At 35.7% G+C, this 27,469-nt stretch overlaps 2 protein-coding genes across 3 annotated transcripts; both read left to right on the forward strand.

The window, feature by feature from the left end:
• Positions 1 to 2,705: 2,705 nt before the first annotated feature.
• Positions 2,706 to 11,896, forward strand: LOC132618642 (mitotic checkpoint serine/threonine-protein kinase BUB1). The gene is made up of 14 exons (XM_060333668.1): positions 2,706 to 2,924; positions 3,008 to 3,158; positions 4,036 to 4,193; positions 4,308 to 4,398; positions 6,625 to 6,729; positions 6,813 to 6,900; positions 8,107 to 8,210; positions 8,306 to 8,377; positions 8,461 to 8,550; positions 8,636 to 8,793; positions 10,658 to 10,718; positions 10,795 to 10,929; positions 11,020 to 11,141; positions 11,366 to 11,896. The coding sequence occupies exons 1-14, from the start codon at positions 2,857 to 2,859 to the stop codon at positions 11,553 to 11,555; spliced, it is 1,593 nt and encodes a 530-aa protein (XP_060189651.1). The 5' UTR covers positions 2,706 to 2,856; the 3' UTR covers positions 11,556 to 11,896.
• A 10,496-nt stretch (positions 11,897 to 22,392) lies between these two features.
• On the forward strand, positions 22,393 to 26,650 carry LOC132620494 (ADP,ATP carrier protein 1, mitochondrial-like). Of its 2 annotated transcripts, XM_060335175.1 has the most exons (5): positions 22,393 to 22,567; positions 23,252 to 23,317; positions 24,414 to 24,918; positions 25,370 to 25,741; positions 26,133 to 26,650. In XM_060335175.1, the coding sequence occupies exons 3-5, from the start codon at positions 24,436 to 24,438 to the stop codon at positions 26,427 to 26,429; spliced, it is 1,152 nt and encodes a 383-aa protein (XP_060191158.1). In that variant the 5' UTR covers positions 22,393 to 22,567; positions 23,252 to 23,317; positions 24,414 to 24,435; the 3' UTR covers positions 26,430 to 26,650. The 2 variants fall into 2 exon arrangements, with proteins under 2 accessions (XP_060191158.1, XP_060191157.1); XM_060335174.1 differs by lacking the exon at positions 23,252 to 23,317 and having other exon boundaries at positions 22,395 to 22,567.
• The last annotated feature ends 819 nt before the right edge of the window (positions 26,651 to 27,469 follow it).

The raw sequence follows: 27,469 nt of genomic DNA on the forward strand, positions 1-27,469 counted from the left end.
TGCAAAAGACAAAAATTAAAAACCAATAATATGAGGGACATAATTTAAAGACCACAAATATAAGGGGCAAAATTTAAAGATCACCCCAGAAGAAGGGCAATCCGCGCAAAAAAATGAATAACCCAATTAAGACTTTGGGCCCATTTGATGTACTTTGTAGTTTGTACATACCGTCCTACAGTTTGCACTTGGTCGGGCCCACTGTTTTCACTCCTTTTTCTATTGGGCAATTTGCACCGATTGGCCTTATTCGGGGTGGTCTTTAATTTGAAAATTTTGCAATCATAACTACCTCTAGTTTTACGATCATAGTTTCTGATATATTTCATTGTATTCCATTGTATATACGCATACTATAACTTTATATTTCTTAAGCAATCAACCATATTTCATTATATTCCAGCGTATATCTTTTCTATATTTGGAAGTTTTCAGATCTTTAGTAATTTTTGAATTCAAAAACTTTTGATTGTGATAAAAGTTGAGAGAGATTCATGAGCTGTTATGGAATGCGTGAAATATAGTTGATTTAATTTAACTTACTATTTAAAAAGAAAAAAAAAGAATTTGTTAAAAAAATATAGCCTATTTTTACTCAACCCGATTTTGTATTTCCATGTATTTCACTGTATTTCAAAAAAATTGTTCCATAAATAGCTCCTGATTTCACTGGAGTGTGTTTACTGTTCACTGTATTTCTCTATATTTCAAAAAAAATAGAAATACACGCGTTTTTAAAGAAAAGTAGCTACGCTTGGTAATTTTGCATTTTATAGTTATATCTAGTTAGAAGCCAATAAAAGGTAGCTATTTATATAAGTTTCACCTTTAATTTTGTCCCTCAAATTGTTGATCTTTAAGTTTTGACCTTCACTAAAAACCCTCGAGTTCCGAGTTTGAACTTCTGCTCAGTTAAAATTTTTTAAAAAATTTGCAAGGCAGAGTTTGCTTAAAAAAAATTTGCAGCAAACTCCGCCGAATCCAACCTCTTCCTTACTATTTTTTTTTTAATTTTTGACTAAGCGGAGATTCGAATCCAAAACCTCAGGGTATTTACGGTCACTTTTTTTAAGTGAAGGGCAAAAATTAAAGACCACTGCCTTTCAAGGCCAGTCCGTGCAAAAAAATGTTTTCTAGTAGGCGTTTTTGGCTATGAAAATCAAATATTTTTCACTTTATTTGGAATTTGAAATTGGAGTTGTGTTTGGTTATAATTTTTGCAAAGAATATTTGGTTGTTTGAATGTATTGAAAGTAAAAAAAGTGAAAACAAGATTTTAGGTGTTTTACAAATTTCAAATACAACTTCAAGTCCAAACGTTGATTTTCAAATAAAGTTAAATAATTTTCAGGAAAAAAGTGAAGAATTCTCGTGGCCAAACGGGTCCCTAGTTTTTTTGTTGTTTTTGGTTTTTTTGATGTTGTTAAATTAATGAAGATATTTTACTTCTCATGGAGGAGATTATTTTATTGTGTTTCATGTTGTTGATATATGAGCTTACACAATATGTTATGATACGGATACGAAGCTCCGAAAGAGGATGGTAGTGAAGCAAGTGGGAGTTTGAGAAAGATAAGGAGTTAAAAACTCGAGCATGAAGTTAATTAATTCAACTAAAAATTTCGATCATAATAGAAAATCAAGACTCATAGAGAGTAACTACTCTATATTTTCTTATTGGAAAACAACAGCACGAGCAAAGCAAGACGCTGCTCATGCTAAAACGCTATTTGCATGTGCGAAACTTGTCAATATTATCCTATGTCACATATCATTTCATCAAAACAATAATTGACAAAATATATGCACTCATTACTTTGAGGAAGGGTGAACAATGTGGGACAAAGAGGACAATTATAAGGAGATGAGGTATGTGAACCTAGCTACCAGATGGAATTGAGAAGGACTAGGGGGGGGGGGGGGGGGGGCGTGATGAAATGTAGAAATGAAAAGGATGACATTATTTGTTTAGTTTTCTCTCTTTTCTTTGTTAAAAAAACAATGTTTTACGTGCTTGAATTTATGTGTGAAATACTTACTTTGCAATGTCAATATAAATGGTCTAACATTGTGCATCTAGTTTGAAGGCTGTGAAACCTAGAACATTGTTTAAATTAGTCTATTTTTATCCATATCTGATACGTTGAAGTGTTCAATAGGTCACAATATAATTGAGGTGTATAACGACTAAGTGCTAGGCAACTTTAAGAGGCCATCATGTATTTACCACTAAAAATAAAGTACTTTTAAGGCTTAACATATAGCAAGCCCTTTAAACTTGCTAAAATATATCATTTAGACACTCACACTAAGTTTTGTTCCAAATGAATACCTCAAATCCTACTAAAGTATTTTTATTAGAAATTTTTCATTCAATTTTTTTTTTTTTTTTTTGTGTATATTTTCATTCATCTATTAGGTAGTTAAGTTAACTATATAAATATCTCGTTTAATTATACACATTCGCCTCAATAAGACGTAAAAACCCAAGCATTTTATACTTAAGTTTGATGTGTATAATTAGGAGTCGAGATGTTCAATCGAAATAGAGCTTAGTTCGAGTGTCTAAATGAAATATCCTGATAAGTTTAAGTGACTACCTATGTGTTAAAGCATAATTTTAATATTTTGTAAGGAAATAAAAAGAGTAAGGTACACATCATTGAAGAAAATTATCACATTAACCTTGAGATTATTTTATTCCACCTTTTAGACGGGGTAAATTAGATTCCGGATTATAATAATGGACTAGTGTCACGTGGCAACAAAATTCAAATAGACTGTTTCCCCGCCTCTTTCATTTCCCCAAACCAGTGACCAATTTTCATTTTTCCGACGAGGCTAAACCGCAAGGACATGGCCGTCATTTCCATAAATCAAACCATTACAACTAGCTCCGATGACCCGTTATTGCCGTGGCTATGGTACACCTTTAATATCTTAGTACTTTCACTTAATTATACATTTGTATGTTCAAATTATTTATTGCTATGCCCTAATTTTGTAGGTCAATTGCGAAAGCATTGAAAGAGCAAACTTCAAATAACTCAAATGATGGAAGAGATTTGTATGATCTTTGCTTGAACTGTGTCAGTACGTTTAAGAGCGATCCTCGGTATCAAAATGACGTCAGATTTCTCAAGATTTGGTTTCTATATGTAATTAATCTTAATTTCTCTTTATTGATATCTACGCGATTATTTATATACACAATTGATGTGAAATGTTTGGGGAAGAAGGCGGATTTGGGATTTTAAGCTAATTGGTGCAGAGTGTACACTACTTTGTGATAATGAATGCACATAGGGTCGTTTGGTAGGATGTATTAGAGAAAATAATATGTGCTTGTATTAGCTTTGGTATTATTTATCCCTTGTTTGATGGTGTTTTTCAACCCACCCTTAATACATGTAGTATTAGTTATACATAGCAAACCATGGTTTTAGCAATACAAGAGTTATTAATACATGGATAAGCATGGTTAAAGACAGAATTGCCCTTAATACACCGAACCAAACAGTGGACAAGAAATAATGCTAACATAACTAATCCCTGCGTTGCTAATACACCATATTCAGTACTATTCTTACACACCCTACCAAACGACCCCTTAGTATAAACACACACAGATATATCAGGTGTGCCCTTGCTGAAGAATGAAAAAAAGTCCCTCATCGGTGTTTAATGAGATGGGTGGTCTCCTTATATAGACTTGAGCAATCCTCCCCTCATAAGCTAGCTTTTGGGGTTGAGTTAGGCTCATGGTCCATTTCTTTACATGGTATCAGAGCAGGACCCATTTCACCCGATGTTGGGCCCCCAAATTAAATTGCTCACGCTCCAGATGTTTAGCCCTGGGCGTGAGGTGGAATGCTGAAGAATGAAAAAAAGTCCGTCATCGGTGGTTAATGAGATGAGTGGTCTCCTTATATGGACTTGGGCAATCCTCCCCTCATAAGCTAGCGCAAAAGGTTGATCCATCCTTCTGTGTGGGTGTCGTTGTGTTATCTGATCTATTGGTTGCTTGTGTTTCAGATGGATAGCAGTTCGGACCATGAAAGCATATATAGAGAAATTGAGCAGAATAAGATTTGCCTATCCAATTCTTTGCTTTACGAGACGTATGCATTGTTGCTAGAGGCGAAAGGGAGGTTAATAGATGCATTTCTCGTTTACCATTTGGGAATTTCAAGGTTGCTCTCTTTCTCAAAGGACAAATGCTCTTCTGTAGGCTCGTAATTCCGAATGCAGGTGCTTCCATTTGTATTGTATGACATTTGCTCATGAACTTAGGACTATGATTTCAGGAATGCTGAGCCATTGGGTAGATTGAAGAAGGCGCAAGTGTTGTTTCTCGAGAGAATGTCTGAGAAAGTAACAGCTGGTTCATTACAGAAGGTACGTTTGGTTCTTGTTTCATAATGTGCACCAACTGGAGCAACATCTGATAATATTATTAGCGTAAAGTCAGTTCTTTGGAAGTGGTGTTGATTAAGCTCTTAACTAGCAAGGAACTGCTGAATTTTAATGAGATAAAAATGGTACGTATCTCGATAGAACAGCATAGGCTACATGTTCTATCATTCATCTTGGCCTAAATGCATAGAGGACATTTTATGGCGTCATGCTTGGATTTTCTGGTTATGCAGATTAGGGACCAAAGCTCTGACATCTACTCACTGATCTGAATTTTCTGCTTTTAAAGTTCTTGTTCAATCTGTACTGCATAGATGGAACTTAGACAGTGACGCGAATCTCATGTTTTTGCTTTCTGCTAAAAAAAAAAAAGGCTAAATCTTAGTATTTCAGACTAGTAGATTTGACTGGTCATGAGTTCCAGTTAGTTGATAGCTAATATGATAGAGCATATGATCAATGAATGTGATACTAGTAACGTGTTAGACCTATGAGCTAGAATAACATAGGGGGGTTAACTTCATTCATTGAGTCCTAGTTGCCTGTCAATGTCGTGTAGATAAAGTGCATCAGCACTACACCGTATGATTAAGAAGGCAACTTCAGGAGCATTTGATAAATTGAAAACTCAGATTCTAAAGTGTTAAGGCTTAAGATTGTGTAATTGGACACCCTATAGTTATCTTCAAAGTATTGACATGTTATCCACCTTGTTGGAATCTTACCGGTATAGATAACTTGAGTGTTTTGTTTGGTGTACATTTGAAAGTTAAACCCTGATGATTTTTAACTATATACTCCCTCCGGTTCAGAAAGAGTGTTCACTTAGCCATTTGCACACCCCTTAAGAAAATACTAACTTCTAGGCAAAAATAGGTAATTTGACTAAATTACCCCTAATTAAATAGGTATTGTGATTTGGTCACCTAATATTTAATAAGGCATATGAAAAAAGAGGAGGCCGAAGAAGTATTGGGGAGAGGTGATTAGATAGGATATGGCACAGTTTCAGCTCACCGAGGACATGACCTTAGATAGGAGGTTGTGGAGGACTCAGATTAGGATAGAAGGCTAGGTGGCTTATCCTTTCACCATAGTAGTTGTAGTTTTGCTCATTTGTTTATTGCCATTTGATTGCTGCTTATATTTGTTGGGCCGTTGTACTTTGATTATCTTATTTATCTATAGTAGTTAATGCTCCTTTCTTTCTGGACTGTTCTACCATGACTTTCTCGCTTTTGTTATTCCTTGTTTTCATATTGTTTTCGATATGCTTGGTCCTATCTGACCTTTTGTTTTGTTTTCCTCTCTTGTTTTCCTCTCTTGAGCCGAGGGTCTTTCGGAAACAGCCGCCCTACCTTTCAAGGTGGGGGTTAGGTCTGCGTACACTCTACCCTCCCCAGACCTCACATGGTGGGATTATACTGGGCTTGTTGTTGTTGTTGTTGCATATGAAAAAATAAGGTTAATTCTTTCCTGATTTAGTATGTGGACGCTTTTGAACCAATAAATATAGGCTAAGTGGACACTCCTTTTGAACCGGAGGGAGTAATCTGTTTCCTGATAACTTTAATTGTGCATACTTCTGAAATCTGCAATGTCAAAACTTGTTGAATAAGATCCTTATCAGAGAGACAATAAGACACGAGGAACATCTAGCATTCATTTATGATTGTCTCACTTTAAGTAATAAGTCAAGTTTATTTGACAGATAATTTGTGTATTTGTTATCAAACACTCTATTACATCATACAACACATCCTAATTTCAGTGCCAGGGGATATGCTATCAGTCATGTCTAGTCTATTCTTTACCAAAAGTTAACACTCTTAGATCTGTCAATTTTGTAACATCCAGATAAGCTGACCTAAAACCTTCAAGTTCATATTAAGTCTCAGATTGTAGCATAGTCACTAAGCTTCCCTCCACTAGTGAGCCTTCAAGCTCATTTGTCCAGTTGGTGATTCTATTAACATGCACAACTAATTCCATCTTGCAGATAACTTCATTGCTTATCGCATTTTTTCTTTCAAACAGTGAGAATCTGCTTTATCATAGTTTCGACAATCTCTTCCATTTTCTCTTGTTTTGGATACTTATGGAGCTATTGTTTGTGTTGTCTATTATGTTGTTTCTTGCTAAATTATTCCATGTGTTTAGTTGATACTGAGGATTATATTATTGATTTATTTATACATCATCATGTAGATGGACATAGTGTCAGAGAGTGGTGAAGCTTGTATCAATCCATGGTTGATCTCAACAATTAAAGATCTGCTACAGAAGAAGAATCCTGAGATATTAAAATATGATGTGAGATTGCTCAGAAGCATTTAACGGAACTAGTTTTACGTGTTAACATCAATTCATGACAGTTGCATGTGAACTTTCATCAGGGATACCACCCAAGCAAAAAGGCATATTCAGGAAAGGTATCGTTGTCAACTTTGCAGAAATCTGCAAGGAATAAAACTATTGATATAGGTAAATTCTTGTTTTCCAGTCTATAATAGCTGCAGAGTATTGGATGCTTACTTACCATTGCAAAGATTCAGACCATGGCAAAGTTGGGACTCAAGTCGGGACTCGTCTTGGGGCGACACAGCTTCTAAATGTCCTGAAGTTAACCATGGGGGACTAATACCTGGATACTTGGGGTAACCATGGGGGACTAATACCTGGATACTTGGGGCTTTTCTCCCATGCATACACTAGTATTTTATGCCCTGGTTTGTTTGCCCTTTATTCCCTTCACGTTTACCCCTTGAATTGTTTGCTCCACATGCTCCAGAAAATTTTAAATTTTCAAACATCACCTAATTCAGACACATCATAAGTTTGTATTCGGTATGCTGGATATTTTTCCATATTTTTCTTCTGTCTTTTCTTCCTTCACAAATTTTAGTGCGAGTAAAGGTGGGAATGAATATTAACAAGCTCTTTTAAGTGATACGCTTTCTGGTATCTCCTAGAAACTAAAATGAGAGCCAGAAGAGTGGTGTAGCACATCTCCTAGAGAAGATAAATGCTCATTCATTCCTTAGAGAACTGCTATAGTTTGGTCGATGTTGCAATTCCAATAGGGAGAGGTGGCAGAGGCCTAAATTCCTAAAAGAGATTCCTGTAAACACATTTCCTCCTCTCATATCCTTATCTTGTTCTAACATCATAAACATAGCCCAAGGAAATGACACAGCAGGTGACTTGCTGAAGCATTTCCTTAAGAGAATGAAGAAGTTTCCTTTACGTGGATAAAACTATGGGTTCTATGCTTTAAATTGGTTTTTGCATCAACAATCAAAGTAGTGATTGAGAGCTTAGGCCATAGGTCCTGTTACCATCTCGAAAAAAAAAAAATAAAAAAAAAATTAATGCTTAGGGCATAGGTGATATTTCCTACTGCTTTACTTATTGAAACTTGTTGCACCCCATCTACTTGAAGAATGAAAGCATGGTGCTTAAGAGTTACTAATTGCACTTTCTGCCTTGAATTTTGGAAATGAAATGTTATGATTGTGTGAAATCTGAGGAACTCAGGTGACTAACTTGGTGTGCTGTCAGCTAAATGTTTCTGCATCATGGACTTATGATTAATGATCGTTTCAGGTGGATACGGCCAGGAACATGAACTTGATGTGCTGTCAGCTAAATGTTTCTGCATCATGGACTTATGAGTTATGATTGTTTCAGGTGGATACAGCTATCAGATCAAGGGATGTGCGGGTCAGGGAGGATTTGCTCAGGTATTTAAAGCATATTGCGATGGTAATCCGGACGAGGTTGTCGCACTTAAGGTGAAATAATAGCTTATCCTCACTTCCCTTCATGAAGAAATCTGACACTCGAAGTGTGTCCTCAATGTTCTTTTTTATATTATTGATCTCTGCAGGTCCAGAAGCCAGCTTTCCCTTGGGAATTCTACATTTATCGTCAACTGGACCTGCGGATTCCAGAAAAAGAAGTATGTAGTATGGAGATTAGACTATATATTGGTCTTTGCTGGCTAGGAAAAATTGTGTTGATTTGTTTCTTCTTATCCACCAGAGATTGAGCTTTGGGTATGCCCACCGATTGCATCTTTACTCTGACTACAGCATACTTGTTTCTGACTTCCTGGCTAATGGCACACTTCAGGTAGGTGCTTATTGATCTTTCACCTGCAAATTGAATGATAGGATTCCCTGTTTATGCTTGGTCCTAACTTGTGAGCACCTTGCAGGATGCAATCAACTCCAATGCTGTGCTTGGTGGGGCCATGGAAGAAGTTTTATGTATTTATTACACCATTGAGATGCTCTGCATTTTAGAAACTTTGCATGATGCCCGGATTATTCATGGCGACTTCAAACCAGATAATCTTCTGATTCGTTATGGAAGGTAACTAAAGCCTTCGTTTCACTTATGCAAACATGAAAGGCATTTACTCCTAAGCTAAAGCCTTACATGTTAATACTTGATCAATAGGGGGGAGTTAACCAGAGAGTGTCTGCATCATACAACTTGTACGCTTTTATCTCACTTTTTGGTTCTTTAGCTTCTGAAAACGGTAATTGGAAAGGACTGATACTTTTTGAGTTCTATTCGGACATGATAAGAAGTTACATACAATTTGCATGAGGTAGCAAAATCTGTACTTAGGTTGCTTAAGATTTCTCTCGTTTATACGGGTTAAAGATAAAGTAATTCAGGGTCGTTTATGTCTTCAAAGTTATCTTCCAGGTCAACGTTATATGTTTCATGGCGTGAACATTATGAATGGGTTGCTGTTCTGAGCTCTAACTTTCACTATAATTTCATAAACAAGGGATTAAAGCTTCATATGATTTTACTCCCTCTGCCTTTATTAAGTTGGCGATTAAGAGTGAAATATTTGGAATTAAATTTTACTTTTGTAGGAAAATGGTTAAAATAAAATGTGAAAAAGTTTATATGATAAGATATCACATCAAGTGGCCCATCAAGTATGAACTATGAAGTGCTGTAGAGCAGTACATTTGTCTTTTAATGTAGGGACAATTTTCATTCGTAGTAATATTATTTTATATATCTTTTTACAAATCTAAAAAAATTAATTTATTTAACTATTCCAATTTGATTTTTTTTAAAATTGGTAACTGTATCTATATTTCATCCTTGATCAAAACAGTACATAGGTTGTACTGAACCATATTTACAAAGGTATTCCTACTTTCTGAAATCCTACTCCTACATTGAATCTAATACATCAATGATGGAGACTGTGTCATTGGAATAGACCTGATTACACCAGAAACATAATAACAAAAGACAATTCAGCTTGATTTTCTGCATACTATTTTCTACATTATCAAAACACCTAGAGTTTCCTTCCAGATTGTCCACCAAATGCTTGCAGGGACAATTCTCCATCTACCTCTGTTCTTTGCCTGCAACCCTGCTTCCTCCCAACTGTGAAGTTCTCTATCAAACTAATATTCAACGACTATTATAAAATTTCTCTTTCACTATTACTAATATTTTAAAAAAAGCCAAATTAACATTTGAAACTCCATATTTAATGAAACAATATCACATAAAATGGATAGAAAGGTATATTAGTTCAAGTTAGTTTCAATTATTGGACAAGGACTATTTATTAAATAACTTAAGGTGCCTTTTGTCCATAAATACCAAAAACAAATTCATTTTTTTTGGAATTTTTGAAGTTGGAGTTGGAGTTGTGTTTGGCCATAGTTTTTGAAATTGTAGTTTTTGGTGAAATGTAGTGTAAAAAAGTGAAAAAATTTGAAAAACAAGTTTTTCTTGTTTTTGGTATTCCGGAATACAATTCCGAATATTTATGGCCAAACGCCTAAAAGTAAAAAAAGTGAAAAAAAATTCCCAAAAAAAGTGAATAATTTTTATGGCCAAACGGCAACTTAAAGTTTTTGGGTGTGTATCCCCAAGGACAGCATGTAAATTTATTGTGACAGAGGGAGTTATTTTTGCATCTTAAGGTTAAAAGGGAGAGGTAGCTCTTGATATCTATTAATGAACTCCGTGAAAACTTCATCTGACCTAATTTAAGTGCCCTATATTTTACTAAGAATGGATTTGAAGGTGTGATTGACATTATATTTTATAAATGGAGCAGAATATTGAGGAAGAAAATTGGACCTAATTTTAGGACAATTCAAAATAAAATTTGAACTGTTAAACTGTGAAAAGAGAGTAATTTAGGGGTATCCTCTCTAATGAAGTATTTGCTATTGCGCCTTTTCAGGGACGAGCTGGCAGAAGACCTGGAGACTTTTCGTCACCGTACTGGTCCATGGAGGGATCAGGTAATTTCTATGCGTTTATGTTGGTAATGCTTATGAACTTTGACACTTGGCAGACTATCACGGTTTTATTTACCAGGGACTTTCCCTTGTCGACTGGGGAAAGGGTATAGACTTGAGCCTCTTTCCTGGCCAGACTGAGTTCATAGGGGACAGTCGAACTTCTGGTTTCCGTTGCATTGAAATGCAAGAAAAAAGGTCGTGGAAGTTTCAGGTAAGTGCGCTTCAAAATTAGCGTTTATATTTCAGATGATTAGACTGGTTTGGAGTGGAAACTAGATTTTGCTGTCTGATGCGATACCAGGTGGATGCATATGGCCTCTGCGTCATTGTACACATGATGCTTCATAATTCATATATGGAGATTGAGAGAAGACCTTCTCCTCATGGTGGCCATACTTATCAACCTAAGTTGCCTTTTAAGCGGTATGTCTTTGATCCACTACTTGTTTGCTGGCATATCTTGTATCCATATTCTCATTATAATGCATATTATCTAATTAACGCTAACATTGTCTTCTATGTTCGAATTTCGGATGGTTTGTCATCTAGTATCAAGTCATTATGGTCTGCATGAAATAGAAAAACTCCAGTTGTTCATTGGTATGTGATATGTTCCTTATTCTTCATTCTACGTGGTTACCTTTCAGATACTGGAAAATTGAACTCTGGAAGAACCTATTCACCACATTACTTAACATAGACCGCACTGAAGACCATAAGAACATATTGAAGAGCCTGAGGGAGTCATTCCAGGATTATATGTGCTCAAATCCTCAGCTGATCAAAAAGCTTAGGCAATTGCTGTCAAAGCAAAGAAGTTCCTTATGTTCTTCATAGGGACGTTTTTTAGAAGAATGAGCCCTGAAGCAGTTCAACATATCAAAGCCTCATTGATTTACGAAACTGTATACATTCATGTTCATATATCAAGGCGTTACTGTGATTGACCTACAAAGCTTAATGACATTCATCTATCTGTTGAACTGTAGGTGCTGCTGCCCTTTTTTTTTTTTTTCCTCTTTGGTGTCCGTCTTTCCGAAGTTATTTTTCCTGAAAGATAGGCTTGTGTTGTATGTGTAATTTGTATCCAAAAACATATAATTGGGGTTCTGAACATTTGAATTCCTTTGCCACTCGCACTTCTCTCAAATAATGTGGGAGGCAACTTTTACATAGGAGATATTGTGACTATGGGTTCAATGAGAAATTTCAGTGGGAACTTCTCTCATAATCAAAGTCTTACATTAATTTGTTTTCTACTTCGTTGTTTCTATCACGACTAATTTGTAGTATTCTTGAGAAAAGGACATAAATGGTCCTTCAACTACGAGGGTAGGTTTAAAATAATCCCTTAATTATGCACTTAATAGTTTTGGTCCTTTAAGTTTGTCACAAGTTAACAAAAATGATCTTTAACTATAAGGATTGGTTAAAAATAGTCTTTTAAGTATGCACTTAGCAGTTTTGGTCCTTTAAGTTTGCCAAAGTTAACACTTTCAGTCTTCGACAAAATATTCATCGAACTTTGTTTGTTAGATTTGATGGTAACTATGGAAAAAAAGAAGAAGAGAAAATTAGACTGGTTTGGAGGTACACACTATTAAAAAAAGGGGGCCAAAGATCGACAAACGTCTGCTGGTTATAGTGCAAAACTGAGGAAAAACCAACCGACTTGATAATGTCAAAAAACTGCCTCGGTAGCAAAAACTGACGAACTATGTCAGTTAAAACCGAGGGAGTCCATCAGTTATGCAAAATACACTAGACTTGGTTTTTATTGAAAACCTGGTATAAAATTAAATACTTCTCATTATGGTGAGTTTTTTTTTAAGTCCATGCATTTTTGCCCGAAAATAACTGACTGACGTCCATGGGTTTTCGTAAAGAAAAAAAGATTTTAAAAAATCAATGACATTCTGATAGTGTTCCTCGATTTTATTCATCGGTTACCGTCCATCGATTTTTTGCTTGTTTTTAGTAGTGATAATTTTTGTAGTTTCTGTTATTTCTAATTTATTTCTAAAGTCTGGTTTATTTTATTTAGTCGATGGACTCCCTCGGTTTTAATCGACAGAGTCCGTCGGTTTTGTGTTCTGAGACACTATTTTTTTATAGTAGCAAGTATGTTGGTTTTCCTCGGGTTTTCCCTATAAACGACTAACGTCCGTCGGTTTTGTTCCGATTTGGCTTTTTCTTTAGAAATGTGTACCTTTAAATGTGAGTTTTCGCTATTTTTTTTCCATAGTTATCGTCAAAACTAACAAACAGAGTTCGATGAATATTTTGTCGGAGACTGAAAGTGTTAACTTTTGGCGAACTTAAAGGCCCAAAATTGTTAAGTGCACACTTAAAGGACTATTTTTAACCAACCCTCATAGTTAAGGGACCATTCTTGTTAACTTTTGGCTAACGTAAAGGCCCAAAACTGTTAAGTGCACACTTAAGGGACTATTTTTAATCAACCCTTATAGTTAAGGGACCATTCTTGTTAACTTGTGGTAAACTTAGAGGATCAAAACTGTCAAGTGGATGACTCATAATTTAAACCTATTTTGAACCTACCCTCATAATTAAGGACCATTTATGTCCTTTTCTCTAGCATTCTTTATTGGATGACTCATCCTACAACTCACACAAAGTACTTTCTACATTTCAATTTATAAAAGGTTTTAAAAGGTTTTACGCATCTGTTATGGGATGTTGCATGTATCAAATTAATTTTAACTACTCTGTTAATACCTTCTTTCACTATCCTTAATATAATACATAAATGTAATTACATATATATAATTTAAATGGTGTCTAGTCAAATATGGTTTTATAGCACTCAAGGGTGTGGCTCAATGGTTGATGTACTGGGTTGAGAACCATGATATCTCAAGTTTAAGAGTCCATTTGACTTATTTTTATGTGCTTTTAAACACTTTTATAATGTTTGGTAAGATAAAAAATGTGGATTTAAGCACTTGTTTTTAAGTTTAAAAAACAAAAAAAAGGTCAAAAGTCATAACTTATGGCTTATGCTTATAGGCCATAGAGTCCGGAACCAAAATACCCCAACAAAAAAAAAAGTTACCAAAGTACCTTTAGCGCAGTATTTTACTGCGCTATAGCACTTGACGGAGACGGAGCCGTTAAGTGCTATAACGCAGTAAAATACTGCGCTATCCAAAAGTTTCTCTCACCTATAACGCATTATTTTACTGCGTTATAGGAGTTTGTCTCTCTCCTATAGCGCAATAAAATACTGCGCTATATTACTCCACTATAACCCGATCAGGTTCCACCACTGGTCCCCTCTAGTGGCAAAAAAAATTTCAAAACGCCATTGGAGGCGAGCCAAGGTGGTGCCCACGTCTTAAAAACGTCATTTTCTATTAAATTTCATCCGGAAAGTTTAGATTCTCGGTATATTCAAGTCAAGGAGCAAGATTCTAAGTTCGAATTTTGAGAAAAAGCGGCGTACAACTCGATTAAAATAACTCTACAAAAAATCTTCGATTAAAGTTTTCTACTATGAACTTTTGTTATTATTTTGTTATATACATTATATTGCATACATGTTTAACATTTAATCGTCGTTAATTTCCAAAAAAAAATAATCAAATTTCTTTGTTTTTTTGGTTTGATCGGGCTGGGCAGTGGCTTAGGCCACTGTTCCCTTTTTTTTTTTTTTTTTTTTTTGGTTTAATTCATTATTTGTTAAATGTTTATGAATTGTTAATTTGTTAAATGTTTATGCATTGTTAATTTGTTATATGTTTATGAGTTGTTAATTTGGTTAATTATTTATGAATTGTTAATGAATTATTATTTTGTTAATTGAGTATTTGTTAAATATTCTTTATGAATTGAAAGAAGTTGATTAGTAATGAATTATTATATTGTTAACACTTTGTTTGGATGGTTGTTATGTATTGTTTTGACATTTATCGTATTGTGTTGTATTGTATAGGACCAAATCAGTAGTTACATAAAATAGAACCTTTAGTCGTTACATAACAATAAAATTAAAGTAGCAATCAAAGCAAACATTTTATTTAAACTAACAACATAATATAATACAATAGGTAACAACCATCCAAACAAGTTGTAAACGATTATGAAATGTTAATCTATACAATTTTAAAAGTGTGAATATATATGTTAAATAAAAAAAAATTATCTTAAAAAGAATAGTGAAAGTTCTTCTTTTCATAAATACATAAGCTAACGAAAAAAATGTAAAGTTTATAGGAAAATATGTGGTCGACGAATATACTCCTTTAGTTTAATTTTATCGTAGTTGTGTTGGCTATTTGGTCAACTAAAAATGTATCACATATTCAAAATAGAGTTCCAAACAAATATTACTGCTAAATTTCGATTAGTTAGTATAATTTATCTTTCATTTCAAGAATAATGACTAATTTAGTTTGTACAGACCGGACTCTTTCATGGATCCGAATGTTCCCCTTGGGCCCGATGATCACCCGGGGCCCGCTGATAGATCAGTATTGTCTTTGCAAGACAATCATAGGTCAGGGTTATTATGGGCCGTACTATAGGGATATCTACTAGGCTCCATCCCCGTAGGCTACAGAGAGCGTGAACTCTTTTACGCGAGCACCCCCCACATCATCGCGTGTTGGAGATATTGTTTCGGGGCGGCATCTACCGTTGCGTGTCCGTTGGTCGGGTACAGCATGATTGGGCGCTCATCACGACCATGGTTGAGCGGTGGAGGCCAGAGACACATGCCTTCCATCTTCGCACTGGTGAGGCCACGATTACACTTCAGGATGTAGAGGTCCTCTTTGGATTGCGGGTTGATGGAGAGCCACTGTACACTCGGTACGAGCCTCCTCCTGGTCAGACGTGGGTGACAGAGTTGACTAGGCTCACCCACTTCGTGCCTGATGCCGCGGCCCAGAAATCGGGACAGAGTCGGGTTCAGCTTAGTGCACTCTGCACTTATTTGGAGGGTCTGGATCCGGTTGACGACGACACCCCGCAGGACGATGTTGATCGTCATGCCCGTTTGTACCTGCTTATTATATTCGGGGGCATCTTGTTCCCGAATTCATCGGGTGCCTTTGTCAGTTTACGTTACTTGGTTTTCTTGGAGCATCTGGACCGCTTGGGAGACTACAGCTGGGGCGGTGCTGTTTTGGCGTATCTTTACAAATGCCTGTGTCGAGCGTCTATTGGTGCTGTCAGAGATGTGTTTGGATTTTTTGCTCTTCTCCAGGTAATATTTAAGAGTGCGGTCCTTTAATGTCAACAAACCTCTTGAAAGGACGACTAAAAAATCGTATTTTCTAATACCGCTTACAGTTATGGACGTGGGAGAGGATGCTGCCTTTTCAGCCCGTACCTAGGCATCACCTCGAGATTGACATGCCTTATACGAGGAGGTGGACAGCGGGTTTTGACCGGGATGTCGATACGCACCACAGTATTCTTCCATTTCGGGACCAGTTTGATCACATGACGGACGATGCGGTAAAACTATTTAAATTTACATTAATAATTTAATTAAACGTCTTTTCTACTTGGTGATCACTGATTTGTATTTATATGTTATGCAGATATTTATGTGGATGCCGTACGCTACTATATTAGATGGTTTTCCCCCCCTTCTGTAGGGCAGGTCAGGGGATTTGGAAATCGCGGTGTCCATTGATACACCTGGACATCGTAGAGGATCACATGCCCGAGCGTGTCTTACGATAGTTTGGGCATACACAGAGTATACCCCCTGATGTCCGTCATGAGCTTCGACACTACCAGCGGGACGATCGGGCTGCCGTTGATGATGATTTTTTGGCTTTCATGGATGTCCAGCTCCACCGTTGGGAGAACAGGTTGGGCACTTTAGCGGTGGTCGGCCATTTGACTCCCATTGAGCATTACATGCGCTGGTATCATCAGATCACACGCCGATTGATCGGCAACCCAACTTTGCGTCCCCCTAGGGATGTAGGATATTCAACACCCGCGGGGAAGTATGAGGCATTGGTAAGTTTATCGTATTTAGATTTATCTAATTTCATTAATTGTTACGTTTTATAAATAAACTTTTTTTGTTTCTGTTAAACACAAATGCAGCTCGTGGCCGTACAGCGTTTACGCATCTTGGGGTTAGAGCATATGCCTTACCCTGGGCTTGCGGGGCTTGCCGCGGAGATGGTTAGGATTTCCGAGGATGGTATCCGCCAGGCAGGCGAGATTAGGCGCATGGCGGAGCCTGTTCCGGAGGCTGAGTATCAGGCAGCACCGGGTGCTCCCGGAGGAGGAGGCCGTGCTGGCAGAGGATGCCGTGCTGTCGGAGGACGCCATGCGCGTAGAGGACGCAGCGCTGATGGTAGAGGACCTGGTGGTGGAGGACTGGTAGATGAGGCGGATGAGGCCGATCCCATTCCAGAGGGCGTTCACGGTCTAGTCCATCCGCAGCCCTTCCAGGCCGGTGGCAGCTCACCTACGTTTACGCCGGCGCTCTTACTTGCTGAGATACCCTGGTCTTCATCACAGCCGAGCCAGAATGCATACATGGAGGAGCGTGATAACGTTGATTGGGCGGCGTTACGCGCTTCATTAGCTGATGAGCGGCCTGTGAGGAATTTAGAGAGAGCCCGAATTCTTGACTTCGATGAGTTTTTTATCCCGGTTAGTATTTAAAATACTTATTTGTTCATTTAAATTATTTATTTTAAATATATATATGTTACTCATTATTTAGTACTATTTTATATTTTAGGATTCGGCGCCAGCGGGTCCACTAGAGCCACCCACTCAGGCATTTTCTCATGGGCCTGCCGAGCCAGCGATGTCTTCCCATGTGACTGTCGAGCCACGTGTAATCTTTTAATTAAAATTAGTTTTATTCAATATAAGGTCAATATTTAATATACATATTTGATCATTTAAAGTACTTATTATTTCATTTTTTTTCATATTTTAGGATTCGGCGCCAGTGGGTCCATAGGAGCTGCCCATTCCGGAGCATTCTCATCAGCCTGCCGAGGCAGAGGTGTTTTCTCATGAGACTACCGAGGCGCATGTAAGTTTTTTACTTAAAACTAATTTTATTCAATATAAGGTAAATATTTATTTAATTTTTATAACCTTTACTTGGACTTCGAACAGCATGTCGTCCAGGAGACTACCTTATATTCACCACCACACCCATCTCAGGAGCCTACAGACCCATCTCAGGAGCCTACTCAGGCGCCCGTTGACACACATGTTTTATTAAATAAATAACGTTAATGTATTCAATATAAATAAGAAATGGTACTAATAATTATATACTTTTCAGGTTCATACTTCGGCGCCTGCGGTGGCGACTCCCGACGAGAAAGAGGTCGAGTTTCCAGACCCAGCTCAGCCTGAGGTTCTGAGCGTGCCAGCGGGACTAGATCGCAAGAAGAAACACGTTCTAGTTAAGGGCGCAAGGGCTAGGCTAAGAGGAGATGATCATGACTTGGAGCGCTCGGTTATTAAGAGGAAAAAAGGTGATGGAAACGATGGCGAGGGCGGTGGGGATGACATGAGCCTTAGGCCCAGGGATAGTCTCCGGCATACTACATGTGGGACCCATCCTCGATAGTGTATATACATTAGTGTTGTACAATTTATCGTAAATATTATCTATTTTGCATATTTATAAATATTATCTTAGTCTTTATTATTGTTTATAGTTTCACATCCTAAATTGATAATAAAAAAAAAGTGACACATTCGAAATAAAGTTAAGCATTAATTTAAAACTAAGACGAAACCCTAAAAGATAAATAACTTAAAGCTAAAAATGACTTAAAAAAGGACTTCGAGCACTTTTCAACCACTAAAATGACAATCCAAAGTACTGCGTATTCTTGATGTGTTGAGTCTGTTTTATTAATTGTACAAATATAACAAGAGTTCTATATAAAATATTTAAGTTCCGGAATCTCAAAGCATGATTAATATACGGCTAAACTACGTAAAAAAGATAAACTACGTAAAGAGGAGGTGAAAAATGTGATGTTAATGGAAATGGCGGACTCCTATAACGCAGTAAAATAATGCGTTATAGGTGAGAGAAACTTTTGGATAGCGCAGTATTTTACTGCGTTATAGCACTTAACAGCTCCGTCCCCGTCAAGTGCTATAGCGCAGTAAAATATTGCACTAAAGGTACTTTGCTAACTTTTTTTTTTGTTGGGGTATTTTGGTTCAAAATATTTTTTTTAAGGGTATTTTGGTTCCGGACTCATAGGCCATAAGTTATAAGCCTATCCAAATAGACTCTAAATCCCAATAGAAGCAAGAAACTAGATGATTTCTCCCAAATGTCCAAGCTTGATGGATTGAGTTACTTGGTACCTCTACGGGATCTCCGTTCCTTTTATCTTGCCAACTTCCATTATAATACATTGTGAGTTTTAGTATGTCTTTTAAATTAATTTGTACATATCATATGTGCTTCAATTGATAATTATATTACTTCTTTGAATTTTTGAGCATTCCTTTTATTTTTATGTTTTTTCCTTCTTTTAAATAACTGGCTTATCGGGATCTCATTTGTTTTATGATCTTTTGAATGTGAATGCGGAAGAGGTTAGAGTTTGCTCTCTTTTTTATGGATAGTTAAAGTTTATCCCATTGTACAATATTAAGTTCAAGAAATAATTGTTTTTCCTTTGTCGATACTTTAGAAATGGATGAAAAATGAAGTGACACGCTTTCTTTTTTAGTCTGTCCCAAAAAGAATGTTACTTTTCTATATTTAAAAACAATTTAACTTTATGAGATGATTTACCGCCACATAAATATCAAAGGCTTATTTGGACCACAAATCTCAAAAGTCTTCATTTCTTTCGTAAACTCCGTGTCAAGTCAAATGGTGCCACATAAATTGGAACGGAGAGAGTACATTGTTTTAGAATTCAAAGGACTTCTTTTAGGTTATTGCTTCGCCCTTTCTTTGGTCAATTAATAGGGTTGGAATTCATTCAAAGAGATCAAAAAAAGCTTTTCCATAAGCCTGAAACATCTAAATAATGATTGTGCGTGCAATCGTAGAATCAATAGATAATGTAATATAGGTTAGGCTCTTTGATATATTTATTGTCAACTTTGACAACTGAACAGAGTGTAGATAGAGATCTAAGAAAAATTAACAATCAAACCAATTACGTATATTGTAACAATGCGCTAACCATTTTTATCATTAAAAATTAGTCTAAGTTAATCATTAATAAGTATTGTTCTTTTCTTTATTATTAGTTATTAGTAGTAATAATATCAGGGGTGTGGCCTACATTGTACATATATAGAGTCCTTGTCAAAAGTGTTTCTTCTTATCCAAACTATTGGTGTCTTTTAAATTCATTAAGCACAATTATGTAAAGGTTTAGAAGAACTTTACGGTGTGCCGAAAGTATGTCAAAGTGAATATGTAGAACTAATACTTTTTGAGAAGTTTGTCGAGTTTTGTTATCTTCTTTTTGAAGAAGCAGTATCAAAGTTTACGATGAAGAATGTGAAACATAAACAGCTCTTTTTGGACAATGTATAACTTAAGTTGAGCACGCACCAAACAAAAAAGAAATAAGTTTGTAATTTCCGAAATCATCTTAGCTAAACCTTTAGAATTCCACTTTTTATTTTTTTATTTTTCATTAATGAGTTTTTTTTATAGAAGTGTTTGGCTCCCATATCCAAAACTAATTTGGGACTGCAATTCATATAGAAGAAGAAAAGGAGATCAAAGTATTAGTTAGTACAGTTACTAGGTAGTTCAAAAATAGGATTAGCAAGTAGTTAGTAATAGACGACATTGTTAGTAGTAATAAAGTTAGGTTGTTTAATAGAAATAGAATTAGTAATTATTGGTAACGTAAGTAATAATAGTAAGGGAGGTATTCAATCAAAATAGAATTAATAATTAGTAACGTTAGTAGTAATAGTAAATATATTAAAGTCATTCAATAATTTAAGGCTATTTTAGTCAATTAATATTTATATTCAAACTTTTAAAATATTATATTTCTACTACTTAGAAGAGGGAGTTTGGTCGTCTCTCTTCGTCGTCCGTTGATGGGCCCCATTAAAAAAAGTAGAAGAGGGAGTTTGGTCGTCTCTCTTCGCCGTCCGTTGATGGGCCCCATTAAAAAAAGTAGAAGAGGGAGTTTGGTCGTCCCTCTTCGCCGTCCGTTGATGGGCCCCATTAAAAAAAAAAAATTGGGTCCTATATTAGACAAGCCCTAAAAACAAAAATTGTAAAAAAAAAAAGATTGTGGATCCCATATATATTAAAAACAACTAATATTTAAAAAAAATTGTGGGCCCCATATTAAATACCAACCACTATTATAAAAAAAAAAGTGAATCCCATATTTAAAAAACAAACAATGTTAAAAAAAAAAGTGGGCCTCATATTAAACACCATGCGTATTCGTAGCAAACACTAATATAATAAAGTTTTAGATACGGAGCACAAATTACAACGTTATATCAATCGTGTTTTGAACATAGTAAAAAAAAAAGATTGTGGATCCCATATATATTAAACAACAACTAATATTTAAAAAAAATTGTGGGCCCCATATTAAATACCAACCACTATTATAAAAAAAAAGTGAATCCCATATTTAAAAAATAAACAATGTTAAAAAAAAAGTGGGCCCCATATTAAACACTATGCGTATTCATAGCAAACACAAATATAATAAAGTTTTAGATACGAAGCACAAATTACAATGTTATATCAATCGTGTTTTGAACATAGTACATATAAAAATAAAAAAAAATTATGCCCCATATTAAACAGGCCCATAAAAAAAAATTGTGGCCCCATATATATTAAACAACAACTAATATTAAAAAAAATGTGAGCCCCATATTAAACACCATCCAGTATTAAAAAAAAAGGTGGAACCCACCACATCCAAATTCACGGGGAAAAAAAAAAGTGAACCCCATATTAACAAAATCAAGTAATATTAAAAAAAAAAGTGAATCCCATATTAAAAAAACAAACAATGTTAAAAAAAATTGTGGGCCCCATATTAAATACCGTGCGTATTCATAGCAAACACTAATATAATAAAGTTTTAAATACGGAGCACAAACTACAATGTTATATTAATCGTGTTTTGAACATAGTATCCCATATTGACAAAATCAAGTTATTATGTTCACTAAATATACTTAAAATATTTATATTTTAAAATAAGATAGAATTTAATGCAAAAGACAACATGACAAGTTAAATGAGCTAAACCGAGAATATTTACCAACAATTAAAAAATAGTATTTCTTCGTTTAGATAGAAAATCAATTTCTACAACAAGTATTCTCTTTTAAAAAATATTAATAAATTTGCCGATTTTATATTCGTAACAAACATTAATATAATAAAATTTTAGATACGGAGCACAAACTACAATGTTATATTAATCATGTTTTAAACATAACATATATTCTCTCTCTATATATATATATAATCACTATTCAAAGACAACTACATACACATAGATGCACTATAATCTAAAGTGCGCACGGGCATAAGCCGTGTAGTATATGAATAAATATATTGATGGATAGATATATTCTCAATTTTCCCCTTTTGTTTGCATTGTAGAAATAGACTGACGCAGACCTTAATCCTATCGCCACCATAATAGACTATACTGTTGAAATGAAGCGCGAAAATGGCAGTTAAGGTAATTTGCGCGTAAAAACAGGGTCAAATGGGTCAATATATCAAAAACCCTAGTCCTCCGTAACTTCTAGAAACTCTAACCTCTACTCTGTTTCTTTGAAAAATATTACTACTACACTATCTTCACTCCTCAGAGGTGGGACACCAAACCTCTCAGGTATGATTTTCACTCTCTCTACACGTACAAACACCTATACTCTGTGTGTAATATTGGTATATAAACTGTGATCACTTGTTTTTTTTACAGTTATGTGTAATTTTGTGTAAGATCAGTGATCCTGAAGGTCATCCAGCTAAGAATTGTGTTAGAAAACGTTGAGTTTTAGTATCCAAATATGTGTTACTGTGTGTAATATTGCTATATGAACTGTGATTACTTTTTTTTTTTTTTTTTTTTTTTCAGTTATGTGTAATTGGTTTACTTGTCAACTTCATTTGATAAGTAGATCAGTGATTATGAAGTTCATCTAGCTAAGAATTGTGTTAGAAAACGTTGATTTGAGGTTTAGTTTCGTTTAAATATGCATGTCTTAGTGCCTAATTGTGTTTTACTGTGTTGTATTTATGTAAGTATGGATTTTCACTCTTCCTACACGTAGAAACACCTATAGCGTGTAAATATTGCTATACGGTCTGTAATCACTTTTTTTTTTTACAGTTAGGTGTAATTTTGTGTAAGATCAGTGATCCTGAAGTTCATCTAGTTAAGAATTGCGTTATAAAACGTTGATTTGAGCTTTAGTTTCGTTTAAATAATGATGTTTTAGTATCCAGTTATGTGTTACTGTATGTAATATTGCTATATAAACTGTGATCACCTTTTTTTTTTTTTTCCAATTAGGTGTAATCTTTGTTTACTTGTCAACTTCATTTGATCAGTAGATCAGTGATCATGAAATTCGTTTAGGTAAGAATTGTGTTAGAAGAAGTTGATTTGAGCTTTAGTTTCATTTTCATATTTATGTTTTTAGTACCGAATTGTGTTGTATTATGTAAGTATGGATTTTCACTCTTCCTACTTGTAGAAACACCTTTACTGTTATGTAATATTGCTATATGGACTGTGATCACTTGTTTTATTTTCAGTTTGGTGTAATTTTGTTTACTTGTCAACTTCAACGGATCAGTAGATCAGTGATCGTGAAATTCATCTAGCTAAGAATTGTGTTAGAAGAAGTTGATTTGTGCTTAAGATTTATTTTCATATTGATGTTTGAGTACCTAAATATGTGTTACTGTGTTGTTGTATGATTGATGGATTACAATTTCCCCTTTGCTATTGATTGCTTATTTACTGAATGATAATTTGGTCCAGAATAGTTAAGATCATTTCTCGTTTCCTTTCTCTGTATCTAGTTTTGAGGGTTGGTACTTCTGATTTGAGTTTGAACTTGGAAATGATGGTTTCTATGATATTATTGGTAAATATCTAAGTTATTTGTATATAGTCCACATGTTTAGGTGACTTCGTGGAGTTGAATTACTAGAGGTCTATTTGATTTTTTTTTTTCTTGCTTTTCAGTTCTACTTGTCTTGGAATAGTCCCTTGTTTCTACTTAATTCGGCTCTTGATTTCTGTCAATAAAGAGTAATTGCCAAATGGCTATTTCTAACTGTGTTCATGTTGAGTATTCTATTGTGTTTGCTTAGATTTCCTACTTTGTCTTGATGTTCGTGTGGATGTGTTTTTTTATTGGTAGGGTTTTGACTTTTGGCTTCTTAGTGATTAAGTTTATGTATTCCAGTTTTGAGAACTATTTTCAATACTTGAACTGTAAACTCTACATTGTAGCTTAATTATTTGATTCCATGCTTATAGGAAGCTTCCCTACTCTTTTGTGAGGTTTTCTACTTTTTGGTTATACTGCTTGATACGCGTATTTGTGCTCATCATAGTGAAACTTTTACCTTATCAAAAAAAAAAAAAAAAAAAAGAGAAGCTTCCCTACTCCACTTGTTTGTACTATCAGGAATGCTTCAGTTACTAGTTCTTTTCTTTGCAGGTCACCGTGTTGATTTAAAAACATGGGGGACAGGTCAGTGCCTCCGTCTGCATTCCAGAAAATACATGGGCATTCACACCTCTTCTCTCTAATATCTCCACACACGCATTCTAAGTATGCTGGTTCATACAACACGACTGGTGGCTATGTAAATGAAGTTCTACGGGGTGCTATCATGACAAATTGTCAAGCCACTAACCTGGAAGTCCGGCCATTGAGCAAACCTATGCTCATACAGGCCCCATCTGAAGAGAAGAAAGGTAACAGTTTTGTCGTGGATTTTCTCATGGGAGGGGTTTCTGCTGCAGTGTCTAAGACAGCTGCAGCTCCAATTGAGAGAGTCAAGCTTTTGATTCAGAATCAAGATGAGATGATAAAAGCTGGTAGACTTTCTGAACCTTATAAAGGGATTAGCGATTGCTTTGGTAGAACTATCAAGGATGAAGGCATGCTTGCTCTTTGGAGAGGCAATACTGCAAATGTCATCAGATACTTCCCCACTCAGGTTGACTGACTTTACTTTCTGTTGGTTGATCACTATTCAGTCTGCCTACAATTTAGCTAGCTACTTAACTTTTTAGCTAGACATTCCACTAGTTTTTGATCACTTTAGTCCAAAGGTTGTTGCTACATACCTATAGGGCAGTTATTAAGATAATACTTCAACACAATATAGGACATGTGAATTGGTTTTTCCATGATTACTTCGAAAGTTTTACTTTTATTGTCAAAATGACTTTGAGACCTCATGATCTCTCTAAGTATGTGCACCGTCTTGGTCGTAGTGTCTGTGCATTTGCATAGTTAACTATTTTCGTGGTCTCTGGTTCATCATTTTGTGTCTCCAGGATAAGTCCTGGATTTGAATATATTTTGCCATCATAATTAAAATTTGTGGGCACTACAGCAGCATATTTTGTCCTTCAGAATTATTAACTCCTGAATATCTTTTGCAGGCCTTGAATTTCGCTTTTAAAGATTACTTTAAGAGACTGTTTAATTTCAAGAAAGACAGGGATGGCTACTGGAAGTGGTTTGCAGGAAACCTGGCATCTGGTGGTGCTGCTGGTGCCTCATCCCTTTTGTTTGTGTATTCCTTGGATTATGCGAGAACACGTCTTGCTAATGATAATAAGGCTGCAAAAAAAGGTGGTGAGAGGCAGTTTAATGGTTTGGTTGACGTTTACAGGAAAACTCTCAAATCAGATGGCATCGGTGGGCTTTATCGTGGATTCACCATCTCATGTGTGGGAATTATTGTTTACCGTGGTCTGTACTTTGGAATGTACGATTCACTTAAACCAGTAGTTCTAATTGGTGACATGCAGGTATCGGAAATCTTAATTCTGGATTAGTTTCCTCTTTATTTTATAAAGTCATATTAAGCACTCTTATTGCTGGATTCTGTTGTCCTTCTGACACACTTGTTCCCCTTACCCACTTCAGTCAATGATTTATTACCCATATGTAGAAGTTTATCATTTGTGATACGATTACTTACATATTTCTCAAATTTTGGTGATTCAACTCAGGTTACTCATGAATTAACCATTTCAATACATGCGTATGACTTATATGTGATCAGCCCCTCATCTGTTGGGTCATACTGTCAACATTAAAGCTGAAGGATGGATTTGCCATCTCTATTCGATTAACTTTAATTTCTGTGTCCATAATGTGGCTGGTATTAACACTACTGCAATATTTTGGCTTTTACAGGATAGTTTTTTTGCGAGTTTCTTGCTGGGATGGGGTATCACTATTGGTGCTGGTTTGGCTTCTTACCCAATTGATACAGTGCGTAGAAGAATGATGATGACTTCTGGAGAGGCAGTCAAGTACAAGGGTTCAATGGATGCATTTGCTCAGATTGTTAAGAATGAAGGCTCTAAATCACTTTTCAAGGGTGCTGGAGCAAATATACTACGTGCTGTTGCTGGTGCAGGTGTTCTAGCCGGGTACGACAAGCTACAGCTCATTATGTTTGGAAAGAAATATGGATCTGGTGGTGGTTGATATGATGTGGTGATGAATGATGATGACGAAAAGACGGTCCTTTGGATGTGTAGATTTCCATGGTTGTCTAGTGCTTTTGAATAATTTTCCAAAACTATGTCTCATTTGTTTTGATTTGCTTGCAAGTTTATTCAGGAACAGTGTTTTTCTTGAAGTTTCACTCGTTGCTATGTAGCTCTGAAACTGTTATAGTTGTCTTTTATGCAAAAATTATTAATACAGTTTTGCTTTCTGCTACATAGTAGCAAGAGCTACGCTCTCTTGAGTAGTCGTATCGTCAACAGATTGCCAAGAGGAACTGAGGAATTGGGTCTGCTTGAGATTGCCAAGAGGAACTGAGGAATTGGGTCTGATTGAAGTGTCCGTATCATCCAAAACATTTGAGAGTACTTAGTTGAATCCAAAGTATTATAGTTCCAAATATGTGAAAGACCTGAGGCAAAATTTACTGCTATTGGGTGCAGTCTTGAGGCTTCTTGCATTGCCTAAATAAGATATGGAAATTTGTGTGCTGAACGACAGTGCATATCGAAATAAGTTTCATTAATCTTTGTGAATTCATTAGAGTTACAATGGAGATCATAAGAGCAACGCAAGGAGGTTGCCAACGATTTGTTGAGTCTATTTTCAGGTAGCATACAATTGAAGCGTTATCTCTTATGACGAGATTGGAGAATAATGGTTCCCATATTTTCTCCTTTTGGTATTGTGTTAACATAAATAAATGATCACAGATGGCATGCAAAATGATGCTTCATCTCATGTGAAAAAGATTTCAAATCAATGGTTCAGGTTCCCTAGTCTCTCTTTCTGGTGTTGTTTCAAGTTTCCACGTAAGTATCACAATTTTGTCATCTTTTTGTTTTCATTGAAATTTTAAAAAAAAACATTGTACGTGAATTGAGCCATAAAATCTTTTCTGTCCTTGGAGAGATGTAATCCATCTCATCTACACAATTTTTTGTATTTCTTACATGGGCGGAGCCACCTTAGGCAAAGGGTGGTCAGGTGCACACCCTTCGCAGGAAAATTACGCGGTG

The sequence above is a fragment of the Lycium barbarum genome, chromosome 11 (genome assembly GCF_019175385.1).
Source record: "Lycium barbarum isolate Lr01 chromosome 11, ASM1917538v2, whole genome shotgun sequence".
Taxonomy (NCBI): Eukaryota; Viridiplantae; Streptophyta; class Magnoliopsida; order Solanales; family Solanaceae; genus Lycium; species Lycium barbarum.

What these genes read in the sequence shown, in the direction of transcription:
- LOC132620494 (XM_060335175.1), top strand. Translation starts at nt 24,436, where the DNA reads ATGGGGGACAGGTCAGTGCCTCCGTCTGCATTCCAGAAAATACATGGG. An exon ending in TCAGATACTTCCCCACTCAG is followed by an intron (nt 24,919 to 25,369) that starts GTTGACTGACTT and finishes TATCTTTTGCAG; the next exon opens with GCCTTGAATTTCGCTTTTAA. An exon ending in TTCTAATTGGTGACATGCAG is followed by an intron (nt 25,742 to 26,132) that starts GTATCGGAAATC and finishes TGGCTTTTACAG; the next exon opens with GATAGTTTTTTTGCGAGTTT.
- LOC132618642 (XM_060333668.1), top strand. Translation starts at nt 2,857, where the DNA reads ATGGCCGTCATTTCCATAAATCAAACCATTACAACTAGCTCCGATGAC. An exon ending in TACCATTTGGGAATTTCAAG is followed by an intron (nt 4,194 to 4,307) that starts GTTGCTCTCTTT and finishes CTATGATTTCAG; the next exon opens with GAATGCTGAGCCATTGGGTA. An exon ending in CTGAGATATTAAAATATGAT is followed by an intron (nt 6,730 to 6,812) that starts GTGAGATTGCTC and finishes AACTTTCATCAG; the next exon opens with GGATACCACCCAAGCAAAAA.